The sequence below is a fragment of the Canis lupus genome, chromosome 14, assembly GCF_011100685.1.
Source record: "Canis lupus familiaris isolate Mischka breed German Shepherd chromosome 14, alternate assembly UU_Cfam_GSD_1.0, whole genome shotgun sequence".
Taxonomy (NCBI): domain Eukaryota; kingdom Metazoa; phylum Chordata; class Mammalia; order Carnivora; family Canidae; genus Canis; species Canis lupus.
The window spans coordinates 35,609,173-35,622,818 of NC_049235.1; the positions used below are offsets into that span (position 1 = coordinate 35,609,173).

Below are 13,646 nucleotides of genomic sequence, written 5' to 3' on the forward strand. Positions count from 1 at the left end.
GCAAACAGGAATGCTTAGTCACCCTATGCAGAGAGGCAGAAGGTGACAAGCAATGTCACAGGTTGGGGAGAGTCAGAAAGGGCTATGGCTCTCAAGAGGCAGGCATTGGTTAGCAGCAACCACAGGAAAGGAACGGGCTTCCCTGCACCCATGTAGCAGGGTTGGGTCTTCATGTGTGAGGGGTGTGACTGAGTTTGAGCACTTAGGAAGACTAGAGAGCTTCTTAGCAAATACTGGGGTTGTAGGAAGGGGGTGGCGACAGTCAACAAGATGAGGAAATGTGAATTATTTTGTCACATGGTAAATATGAGTAATGACGCTATGAGTAAAAATATTTTTTGCCAAGGAACGAAGATTAAATTAGTGAGAAAATTGAGTTAAATCACGGAAGCAACTGGGAATTATGTCCGGTGAATAGAGTACTTGAGGAAGAAAAGACAAATGAGCTACTCCCTGATTCCTGGGATTTCAACCAAATTAAAATAAATGAACACTGTGATTCTCTTTAAAAATGGGTTTTGTGGGCACAGAGATAAGAAATGAGCTGACAAGGGAAGGCTAGGAAACAAAAGAAAGTAGTGGAGTGTGAACATGGCCTGAACCTTGGCCCTAGCTTCTGGTGGCTGATGCCTCAGTAACTATGAGCTTTTTAGCTTTTGTCTTTAATGGTCCCCACCTTCCAGAACTAGAGGTGTGCTCAGCAGCCCACTTGAATATATTTAGCAGTGATTCATTCTTCTGGCCATTAGGCACAAGAACCATTAATACATGTGTAATGTAAATTCTGCCCTTTTCTCTTCCTAATTAGGTCAGATTTTCAATCAATGAAGCCACAACTTTGGCAGATCTGTTAGCATTGCGGTTACACCAAGTGGAAGATGATGTCCGGAGCATTGTGGACCAAGCAGTGAAGGAACTGGGAACCGAAAAGGTGGGGTCTTTGGGCTGTTCCTCTTTACACTGAACTCATTCTGTGCAGTAGCCCCTAAGACTCAGAAGTTCCCCTGCCATTGGCAGGTGGACACCTGAGTCCCATTTTCTTCTCTGCTGCTAGGGTGTGTGTGTGACTTGGGCAGGAAACTGAATCCTTCTAAGCCACAGTACAGGTGTAAAATAGGAGGATTGGCCCAGGTGATAAGGGTGGTGGTGGTGGTGGTGATAATGATAGCAGAAAACACATGTCATTTATTTTGTTGCAAGCACTGCTCTAAGTGCTTTAAATTATTTAATCCTGAAGTTGGTAATACTCTTACCCTGTTTTACAGATGAGGAAACTGAGGTACACTGGGGTAACTGACTTACCCAGGTGCACATTCAGACACTCCAAGCACTGCCTGTCTCCTGCTGGCTATTGTGTACATAATTTCAACCTGTAGATAACTTTTTTTTTTTTTTTTTTTTGTAGATAACTTTTGAAGTCCCTTTCTGCTCTAGCATCCTGTTTCAGAGAAGGATATAAAACTCAGGTCCAACAGAAATTTGATAAGAGGGTTTGTTTTTGTGAGATGGAATTCATTCTCTGAATCTCATCACCATGAATTATAGGAAAAAAAATGAGGCTGCTAATATTGGATAGCATTTTTTTTAGAATTATAAAAGTTTTTTTTTTTTTTAAATTTCAGATGCATAGACGTTCATCATAAATTAAACTTCCATTCACATAACTTAATACTGTTTACATCTAGGCCATTACTGAAATCAGTCAGACCTGGGCAACCATGGAGTTCTCTTACGAAGTTCACTATCGGACGGGCATTCCATTACTGAAATCTGATGAACAACTTTTTGAGACTCTAGAGCACAACCAAGTAAGATGAGTGTTTTTATTACAGATTTTTTCTTTTGAATGACAATTTTAGACTTTTTCCAAGTTCCAGTACTCAATATTTTTTCATTCACTGGGTCTCTCCTTGTCCCGGACTTGGCATGGCACCATTTAGTATCAAAAGACATAAACACTTACTTTCAAGGAATTTGGACTTGAGCAGGGAGACCGAGATTAGGGCTCCAAGGGTCTAAATGAGAGAGAGACTTTGTATTGAGGAGGGTGAAAAACTCTGGGAGAGCTTTGTAAGTTGGGCTGGTAGTCAGTAAAGAATGGCAATCAGAGAAGGGTGTTAGAGACAGTGAGGACAACAGTGGTTGTCAGGGGCTGGGGAGCAGGGAAATGTGGAGATGTCGGCCGCAGGATACACATTTTCAGGTATAAGATGAGCAAGTCCTGTGGATCTAAATTATGTCGTTGTGACTATAGTTACCAATACTTTATTGTCTACTTGAAACTTGTTGGGAGAATAGATCATAATACTATGGTTATTCTATGAGGAATGGAGATGTTAAGGAACCTCATTGTAGTTACCATTTTATAATATATATGTGTATCAAAGTATCACCTGGTACACTTTAAACTTCATGTCTGTAATAGCTTAATAAAATTGGTGGTGGGGGAGAAGAGTCAAATGTATTAAATACTTAGAGGTGAAAGGGAATGAGAAGAGGCCTTTCTACTCAGCAATTTTCTGAGATTTCAACCTCAGAGGATGGTGACAAGTGCTCATCAGACTGCTCAGCATCAATGCTTGGTAGTCAAGCAACATGAGAGGAAAAGTGGGCAGCTGAGGGCTTAGGAAGTTGCAGAGAAATTGGTTTTGTTTTTTCAGTATTGGGGAAAAATATTTATAACCTTGCAATGATTAATATGCAGGGACCCCAAGGAGAGAATGAGAAAAGATGAAGAAATAAAATGTAATTCCTAAAGCTGCCCCCTGGAACACAGTATTTTTTTCTGCCTGCAAAGAGAATACATGGTCTTCTTGAGGAAGACACAGGAAATGCAGTTACTTGCATTTATTTTTTTTTCCCTTGGGAAAAAAATGCAGTATGAGTATTTAATGCCATTAATTGATTTATTTAGCAAATACTGAATGCCTGTTCCAGGTGTTGCATGCTAGTTCATAGGAATCCAGGAAGAGGTATGGTCCCTCCCTCATGGCACTTCGTCTCCCGACTGACCTGTTATTTAAAATTCTGTCTTTCTCTTAGGTTCAGTTGCAGAGTCTGCTTCAAAGCAAGTATGTGGAATATTTTATTGAACAAGTGATAAGCTGGCAAAATAAATTAAACATAGCTGACTTGGTCATCTTTACTTGGATGGAAGTCCAGCGAACTTGGTCTCACCTGGAAAGCATCTTTGTTTGTTCAGAAGACATTCGAATCCAGCTTGTGAAAGATGCTAGAAGATTCGATGGAGTAGATGCTGAATTTAAGGTTCATAGAAGATAGACTGTTTTCTATCCTAGCAAGGTTTTCCAAACAATATGAAAATCTTGTAAAGAACCATGATTTGGGGCATTGTATTTATAAAAATACCCCTTTGCATTTTAGGAAGTGAATGGGGAAGCTCTTTCTTGTGAAGGGTTAGATAATAGTATTTCAGGCTCTGTGGTTGTGTATGGTCTCTGTCACAACCACTTAATGCTGCCATTGTAGTGTGAAAGAAAACACATTAAGTAAACAAATGGGTGTGGCTATGCACCAATAAAACTTGACTTATGGACACTGAAATTTGGGTTTCTTATAATTTTCGTGTTCTACAAAATATTAAGCAGCTTTTGACTTTTTTCCACCAGTTAAAAACGTAAGTACCATTTTTAGCTTCTGGCCATATAAGAAGCAGCAGGTCTTATGTTTCCCTTAAACCGCAGGTTGCTGACTGATAACGGTCATCTTAGTGAAGTGAATACTGCAGAGGGCATGCCAGTCACAATACCACTAGTTACCTGTTTATTTCCTAAGAGCCACAGAAAACACACAGATGTGCATATGATGGTGATGAAGGACTTGAAAGACATCCAGCAAAGAATAATGGCTATATCTTTTTATAGAGAAACGAATAACTATTTTTTTATTCTTATGTAAAGAACACTACCCAGAGGGCTACTATTTTAACTTTTAAGAAAGAAAGAATTGATTTCGTCACATTTTCATAAGTGAATGTACTTTTGAAGATTCTGGGTTCTCTATTCTTTTTGTTTGTTTGACGCAGAATGGTGATGATGCCCATCAGATTTATTTTGATAAGAATTGTGTGATTATACTTGGTTTTTGACCTTTAGCTAAAAGTTTAAAGCAAAAGTGAATAGACATGGTGTTGGAAGTCTCTTTAACTTTACTCTCTTACAGTTTGTTCCTCATTTTTAAATTCCCCAAATGGGTGAAAGATGGAATAAAGTAATTTCTAATATCAATGGCTCCATCTTATACTTTCATACAGGACTTAATGTTGAAGACAGCTAAAATAAAGAATGTTCTAGATGCAACATGCAGACCTAATCTCTATGAAAAACTTAAAGACTTACAGTACAGGTAAGTGTACTATACCTGTAAACTATAAAACTATAACTATAAAGTGATGAATTTGTTAAATTTTTATGAGATTGCTTTTAAGTATCTTATAGTATCTAGCATCGTGTTACTGTAGACACACCAGTACCAAATTACTTTAGTCTTGTTTATAGTTGTCTAGTTGCCTTGAGCATAATAGATGGTATGTATATAATGTAAATCAAATACATTTCTCTTTCCTGAAAGGACTATCATAGTAGTAAAATTGAAATATTATCAAGAGTATTAATCACTTCTTTTATTGAAGTATTGTGCAAATATTTATTAAGCATCTACTCTATTCCAGGAACTTGGATTGTGCTTAGTAATCTCAAGTCGTTTATTTTGTATTTAGTTTATACTAGAAATTATTCTTAGAATGCACGTTAGTACTTAGGAAATCCTTAAGGGCCATTTGTAATTTTGCATAGAAGTCTACACAGCTAGTGGTGGTAAGAATATTCTGGCTTTTGATTAAAAATAGGCAACCAGCTACTAAAAGAAGAGGTTTGTACAGAATTTTGATCACTTTGTATTGCAAAGTAGAGAAGAGCTCTAGATAAAAATGAATATTATGTAAGCAAAATTATTTCATAATCTTGAAGTTTCTAGTGATAAGTTAGCCATAATTTTAAAAGGGTGGATCTGCACGGAATTAAATTATGTAAGTAATTTCTATACTCCATGTGGGGCTTGAACTCAGAATCCTGAGATCAAGAGTCACATGCTCTCTGACTGAGCCAGCCTGGTGCCCCAGAAGTTAATTACTTCTTAGTGACCTTGGGGGTTTGGGAGTTTGGTCTCTGGGTCATCTCTGCTAAGAACAATAAAGCAGAAATGATTCTGTTAGGACTCCCCCAAATACCAGAGAGAGCTGAAGCCACTTGTGTTTTGTAGGCATTCAGTGGGTAAAGGAAGACCTTGAACCAAATACATCTTAACCAATGCATTTTGTGCTCAGAATGAGTGATGCTAAACCTAGTTGCCCTTGCTGAGTAGGAATGTCATTAAGAAAAGTGAGGACTGGGGCACCTGGGCGACTCAGTTGGTTAAGTGTCTGGCTCTTGATTTCGGGTCAGGTTGTGGTCTTAGGGTTTGAGATCGACTCCTGCATCAGGCTCTATGCTCTGCTGGGAGTCTGTTTGAGATTCTCTCCCTCTCCCTCTGTTCCTCCCTCCTTCTCTCTCTCTCTCTCAAATTAAATAAATCATTAAAAAAAAAGGTGAGGAATGACATCAACCTAAGTCTAATACTCTATTTAGCCTCAGCCCATGGTATGTGTACCTGTCTCCTCCAACTTGGCATGACTTATAGATTTATCACAAAAAAGATCATAGTGTCAAAGAGGTGAAGTCAGGCTATGTGTTAGACAGTAAGCTTATTGTTGTGAGTGGACAGATGAGAAGAGCTGGGTTTCGTTTTGTTGATGTTTTAATAACTGAATGGACAAGGTATGCTTAAAAAGATATTTCATTCCCATAGGCTTTCTCTTTGTGAAAAAGCTCTTGCTGAGTACCTAGAGACTAAGCGTGTGGCTTTCCCACGGTTCTATTTCATCTCTTCTGCAGACTTACTTGACATCCTCTCAAAGGGAGCTCAGCCTAAACAGGTAATGTATATTTTTTTGGAAGTCTCCTGTTTGACTACAGTAGCTAAGGAATGCTATAGTTTCTCTGTCATTGTCAGATGCCACCTACCATGTTACATGTGTCAGGAACTAGAAAACGGGCAATAAAAAGTTGTAGTGCAGCAACAGAGGGAAGTCAAAGCTGGTGCTAAAGGAACTAGGTCCATGAGGCACCTGGATGGCTCAGTCAGTGAAGCGTCCCACTCTTGATACCAGCTCAGGTCTTGATCTCAGGGTCATGAGTTCAAACCCCCCACTGGGCATGGAGCATACTTAAAAAAAAAAAAAGGAACTAGGTCCTCAGTAAAGGAAAAGGGTACCAAACGTACAAGGCTTAGGGACCTGCAAGGAGTTATTGGCAGAAACACTGGCTCCGAATACCCCAGAATTCTCAGACAGGGGCTGGAGCATCTGTTGCCTGGTTAACAGCTTTCCTAGGGCAGAATGGGTCACTTGGAACAAGACCACGGCTGGGTCTCCTACTGCTCCCTGACTCGCAAGTCACTTTCATAATGATTAAGTTGGACTGGTCTTAAGTGGTGCCAGCGGTGGACTGGTGTCTTGTCATGCTCATCATCCATGTAACCCTGTAACGTAACCCTGCCTGTGCAGGAACAGCATAACACCCATGACAGTATTTAAAGCAAATAAAAACAGCTGTTATCTTTTGTAATCTGAGGGTTCAGATCACAGAACAGACTTGGTACCAATCCCAAAGCACTCCTTCCTGTAAACATTGAGAGGAGTTGCCTTGGACTTGCATCTCTTCAGTTGCTCACATGCATTTAGGTATTTTCGTGGGGACAGCTGACATAGGCTCTTCCTTCGAGGATGGACTGTATATAAGATTATTGCAAAGCTACAAGTTGTGCTTTATCATCGAGGATTTCTCTCCATGTTCTTTCTCTGGATATTTTCATGCATTGTCTTTGGAATATGTATCTCTTTACAGTTTGCTGGATTCTACTGTTCTTTGGACATGGTGTTTATCGTGATTATTTCTCTCGGATTCCTCATTTCTCTCTGAACCTAAATTTGATGGGATGACTCTTGTTGCTGGCAGTCATGCTATTAATGACAGACTTGTTAGTTTAACTTGGGCAGTATTTCCAGAGCCAGCCTCAGTTCCAGTTTCCTATATCTGTGTAACTTCCAGATGGCTTTGTAAATAAAATCCCTTTGATGACATTGGCTAGCAACTCCATATATCCATCTCTCATTTACGTATCACACAATTGGATGTTTGAGGTGTTTTTGTTTTGTTTTGTTTTTTAATTAGTCTCAAAGAGAGTGGTCAGAATCACACTTAAGCTTCAGTAGCCTCCTGGGAACATTCTCATGACCAGCAGCTGGACCCTCGCACATGACTGAGATAGAAGGTATCATATTCCATTACAGGTATATGTTCCTAAAGATTTTCAAATCCAAAATACTTACAATTCTGAATTCTCAGTGCGTAAATTAGAAGAGAGATGCATACATTGTAAATAGGTAACATTGTTTTTCTTTTAATTACATTCTTTAAACATAATAAATATGTGTGTGACTGGTTTATTGAACAGTATTAATGACAGGGAATACAGACATGAAGAAGTGTTATTTTCTATGATTATGAATCACAAATGTGCCCTGGTGAATGCCCTTGAACTGAGTAGCAGACCCCTTCATAACACTCTAGGTAGGTATCTTACAACCTGGTCTCTTTTTCTTATTAAAAAGAAAATAAACCAAAGGCAGTTCAGCAAGGTCTAGTTAAAAATCAATCTTATCTCTGTTGAGGCCTGGCTTTCACATAATAAATTTGGAGTTGGCAGAGGGAGACACTGATTATTTTATCATATATCCTCTTCCCACTCAGTTATCATGGAGAAGGGTAGGGTTGTCATCAGCCAGTCAATAGCATTTCTTCATACTTTCACCAGCACTGATGGATTCTTTCAACAGCAATGATGGACTGTTCTCTATCCCCAACAGTAAGTGTCCACATGTTGGGTCTCTTGTGAAAAATGGGTGCCAGTTCTCAGGGGGCAGGGGGGAATCTCCTAGGGGATATATATATATATACTTCAGAGTTAGCTCTGTCTTGATGCTTCCAATTATTGCTCTGAAATCAGTGAAATCAGCCATTGGGTTATATCTTTCTCATTTTCCACCTCAGCAGATGGCCAACAAGGGACATGTCCTGAAGACACCTGTAGCTTCTACGAGTGATTCTCCCAACACCCCTCTCACTTGAATAGCTTTAAGGATGGGGGCTGGGCAAAGCAGTCCTGCCCCGTCTGGAGTGAGGAAAAGCCGTAGCATCCCCTCGTGGGCTGATAACTTGCAGGTGTGACACAGCTACCCCAGTTCCCTCCTCCCTGCAGTACTTGCTGGAGAAAGGGTGTGTGGAAGTAGAAGATGGTAAGGGGTTGAGATGTATCTTACAGGCTCTGGAGAACCTCACCTGTCCTAACCCATATTTGCCATCTTCAGAACATGCACATACGCATTTTGATTCTTTGATCCAAAGAATCAAAAAATGCTTCATGCCCTAGCCAGACAAACTGTTGGCTCACTGGTACATGCATCCCTGATGCCAACTTTTTTTTTTTTAATTATCCTTCCTAAGTTACAGGATGAGTTGGTTTTATATATATATATACACACCCTTCAAAGATGTACCTTTTAGATCATTCTTTTTACGTTTTCAGTATTACTTTAATATTAGTATGTTCTCTCACATCTGTGAGATTCACTGTGGAAGCTCTCACCCCTCCTCCTAGCATTTTAATCAAAAGTTCTAAATCTCCAGTTCAGGTACATTGCTCAGTCCTAGTACTGCTACCACTCCCTAATGAGTGACTAGGGTAGTATAAGACATTAAAAAGATTTTAAATCAAAATGAGGCTGAATATTAAGATCACAGCACAGAGTTCTCCAAAATTGCTCACATCTGTGCTGTGCCACTGGCAGTGTTGTCTACCTTGTGCTAACCAAAGGAGGCAGATGTTGCTCTTTACCAGCAAAAGGGTCCAGAGATGGTGACTGGGTGGCACAGTTGGTTAAGCATCCAACTCTTGGTTTTGGCTTAGGTCATGATTTTGGGATTATGAGATCAAGCCCCCAAGTCCTGCTCCACACCCAGCAAGGAGTCTTTGCTTGGGACTCTGTCCATTTCCATCTGCACCACCACTGCACCCCACCCGTGGCCAAATAAATAAATCTTCAGGAAAAAAAAAAAAGGGTCCAGCCATGTGGCTACAATGTAAACATGGTTTATAGATGTCCTGACCTGCCAGCTCTTGCAAGGATTAAATTTTTTCTTTTTTACTCAGTGAATTTGCCCTCTAATTCCAGAGCATTTTTAAAATTTAAATTCCATTAATTAACATACAGTGTATTATTAGTTCCAGAGGTAGAGTTCAGTGATTCATCAGCCTTTTTTTTTTTTTTTACGTCTTTTTTTGTTTGATAGAATGTCAGAGAGCACAAGTGAGGGGAACAGCAGAGGGAGAGGGAGAAGCGGTCTCCCCACTGAGCAGAGAGCCCAATGCAGGGCTCAATCCCAAGACCCTGGGATCATGACCTGAGCCAAAGGCAGACCCTTAACCGATTGAGCCACCCAGGTGCCCCTTATCAGTCTTATTCCCAGTTACTCCATCCCCCACCCCCTTCCCTCCAGCAACCCTCAGTTTGTTTCCTATGATTAAGAGTCTTATGGTTTATCTCCCTCTCTGATTTTGTCTTATTTTTCCCTCCCTTCCCCTATGATCCTTTGTCTTTTAAATTCCACATATGAGTAAGATCATATGGTAATTGTCTTTCTCTGACTGACTTATTTTGCTTAATGTAATAGTCTCTAGTTCCATCCACATCATTGGAAATGGCAAGATTTCATTCTTTGTGATGGCTGAGTAGTAGTGGTATTGTAAATGTACCACATCTTTATCTATTCATCTGTTGATGGAGATCGGGGCTCTTTCCATAGTTTGGTTATTGTGGACATTGCTGCTATAAACACTGGGGTGCAGGTGCCCCTTCAGATCACTACATTAGTATCTTTTGGGTAAATACCTAGGAGTGCAGTTGCTGGGTCATGGAGTAGCTCTGTTTTCAACTTTTTGAGGACCCTCCATACTGTTTTCCAGAGTGGCTACACCAGCTTGCATTCCCACCAACAGTGTGAGAGGGTTCTCCTTTTTCTATATCCTCACCAATATTTGTCATTTCCTGACTTGTTATTTTTTTTTAAAGATTTTATTTATTTATTAATGAGAGACACAGAGAGAGAGAGGCAGAGACACAGGCAGTGGGAGAAGCAGGCTTCCATGCAGGAGCCTGACGTGGGACTTGATCTGACGTGGGACTTGATCCTGGGTCTCTAGGATCATACCCTGGGCCAAAGGTAGTGCTAAACTGCTGAGCCACCAGGCTGCCCTCCTGACTTGTTATTTTAGCCATTCTGACTAGTGTGAGGTGGTATCTCATCATAGTTTTGATTTGTATTTTCCCTGATGCTGAGTGATGTTGAGCATTTTGAAAGGATTTTTGATATAATTGTGCTCAAAAAGTGATTTCATTGAGATCTTGTAGTTACATTAAATGAAACTTCTAACAATTCATATTTACATAAAATCATATCCCACCATTAGTAAAAGTACATTATTAGAAAAAAGTATTTCCCTTCCTCTGTGGTGCAGATGACCGGTCAGGAGTGACTAAAGTGGGCAGGAAATCAAGAAGGAGCTAGAGTCCTCTAGAGTCTCAGTCTGCTGCTTTCCCCTCAAGTGCTTCTGCAAAGTGAAGAGACACTCAGAATTCTTGGTCTCTTACTAGGGAAAAGTCAGTGGTTTTGGCAGTTAAGACAAATAGTCTGGCCTTGCTATACTCTTACGTCCTTTCCAATATCAGAATCCATTTTGGACTACCAGCCACCACTTTTCGTCTTTGCCTTTGGTCCTTAGATTCCTGAATGTGTTCCCTGTAGTGTGACCAAAATAATATGGCAACTGCAGCTTGTGGCATAACAAGGAAGTTTTGCCAGGAAAGAAACCCTTTGTGGGTAGATAACTCATGTTGACATCTTGTGAATGACTTGAATTCTTCAGGCACCTTCTTCCACTTGCCGCACTGAATTTAAGAGTGTTGGTTCAGAGTGGGAGTTTCTGCAGTTAATTATGGAACTCGATCAGCCTGAACAATTCAGCCCGGGAGGTCTGATACCACTACAGCCTCCATCCAGTAAGCAGAAATTCCCAAGTGAATGGGAATGCCAGAGGGATGAAATCAGTGTCCTGAGAGGCTTCGGTGATTGTTAGCTGATGGGGAGCTTGGTTAAGATCACGTTTTAAAGATGTTCTCCTTCCAGAATGCACCCTGACCTCCCAATGGCATGAACGATCTAAAGGACTTGTGTGTGGGCCCTGTTTAACTTCAGTGATCAAAATCTCTGGTAGTTGCCTGTGGAGATACAAACTTAAAGGTGTAGTTGCAGGATTCATTGGCATGGTGCAATAGTTATGTGCAACTGGTTTGAAGTTACACATTCATTATTCACATCCTTTGATTTTTTTTCCCCCTTTAGAAAAGCATCCTTTTATATTTTTCAAGTGGCTGGTGTAGTGGTTAAAGGCAGTTGGAATAACAGTCCCTTTGTTACACAGTGCCTTCAAATAGCTGAAAATTTTGTGTAGTCAAGATGTTTTTAGCCACTGAATCCTAATAATTTGAAAGATCCCTTTGTTCTTGAAGAGTTTACACATTTTTTTCTTTGCTTGTCCACTGCCTGATGAGTGAAAGCTTCTCCATGATGGATCTATACTAAAGAAAGACAAACTTGCAAGGAATGTGCTACATTGTATTGTCTAATGTGGGGTAGCCATGAACCAGCCGTGGCCATGGAGCACTTGAAATGTGGTGGCTGGGCAGCCCAGGTGGCTCAGCGGTTTAGCGTCGCCTTCAGCCCAGGGCCTGATCCTGGAGGCCCGGGATCGGGTCCCGCGTCAGGTTCCCTGCACGGTTCCTGCTTCTCCCTCTGCCTGTGTCTCTGCCTCTCTCTCTCTCTGTCTCTCATTAATAAATAAATAAAATCTTTAAAAAAATGTGGCTGAGAAACGGAAATTTTTATTTTTTATTTTTATTGATTTTTTTTAAAGAGAGGGAGCATGTGAAAGCACAGGGGTGGAGCGGGAGAGGAAGAATCTTAAGCAGGGGTTCGATCTCATGACCCTGAGATCACGACCTAAGCCAAAATCAAGAGTCAGACTGTTAAATGATTGAGCCATCCAGGTGCCCCTGAGGAACTGAATATTTAAGTTCAATAAATTTTAATTGATTTAAATTTAAATACTGACATTTCCAATAAAAAATAAATTTATAAAATAAATAAATAATGACATTTGATTCAGTCACTGGAAAGCGTAAATGTGTTTGGAACAACTTGACCATATAAATCTACTTTTGCAACAGTATATTTTATGAAATTGAAATACAGATCAAGTATTTGTGATGAAAAATCCAAATTGAGGGGAGCCCTGGTGGCTCAGCGGTTTAGCGCAGCCTTCAGCCCCGGGGTGTGATCCTGGAGACCTGGGATCAAGTCCCACATCAGGCTCCCTGCTTGGAGCCTGCTTCTCCCTCTGCCTGTGTCTCTGCCTCTCTCTCCTGTGTCTCTCATGAATAAATAAATAAAATCTTTAAAAAAAAAAAGAAAAAAGAAAAATCCAAATTGAGATGTGCTATAAATATATATACCTGACTTGCAAAATTAACTATGAAGAAAAGAATGTAAAATATCTAATTTTTTTATTATATGTTGAAAGTATTTTGGATATACTAGGTCAAATAAAATGCATTAATTTTACCTGTTTCTTTTTACTTGTTTTAATGTGGCCACTAGGATTCCACTGTTGGGGAAATCGAGGCCACGGTGCATTCTCTAAAATGAGAAGATCAGGGGGCACCTGGCTGATTCTATTGTAGATCATGGGACTCTTGATTGTGGGGTTATGAGTTCAAGCCCCACATTGGGTGTAGAGATAACTTAAAAATATATATATATTTTAAAGATTTTATTTATTTATTTATTTGAGAGTGAGAGAGCACAAGCAGGAGGAGCAGCAGATGGAGAGGAAAAAGCAGGCTCCCCGCTGAGCAGGGAGCCCAGTGTGGGACTCAATCCCAGGACCCTGGGATTGTGACCTGAGCTGAAGGCAGATGCTTAACCAACTGAGCCATTCAAGGGCCCCAAAATAAAATCTTTAAAAAAATAAAGTGAGAAAGTCAGGAATACATATTTACGAAATGTTTAATGTTTTCATCAAGAAATGTCCTTCAGTAGTGTCAACCCAAATCTGCATAAGAGGAAATCTGCCAATTTGTCTATTAAGAAATGCCCAAATTTTCAGTGATTGCATTAAACTGATACCTTTAATGGACTAGAAATATGGGCATTTTGAAAGGTGCTTATGAGGCATGGGCTTGATATTAGGTGACAGAAAGCCCTGCTGGATCTTCAGGGTATGTATGTAAGACCCTTCATTTCCACAAGCACAGTGTGTTTCTGTATAGTGTTTGCTCCATTGAGTGAATATGTCTCACCATATGAATTCCAGAAATCAGGATGGTGGAGCCCAACAGTCACTCATAGTGTGTT

General features: G+C 40.1%; 1 protein-coding gene across 1 annotated transcript in view; it reads left to right on the forward strand.

Annotated features, from left to right (window-relative positions):
• The window catches only part of DNAH11 (dynein axonemal heavy chain 11), a 318,773-nt gene that overhangs the window by 64,699 nt on the left and 240,428 nt on the right, over positions 1–13,646 (forward strand). Inside the window, 5 exon segments of the mRNA XM_038557079.1 lie at positions 809–931; positions 1,686–1,808; positions 3,043–3,267; positions 4,274–4,365; positions 5,866–5,992. Coding sequence (XP_038413007.1) covers positions 809–931; positions 1,686–1,808; positions 3,043–3,267; positions 4,274–4,365; positions 5,866–5,992 — 690 coding nt within the window.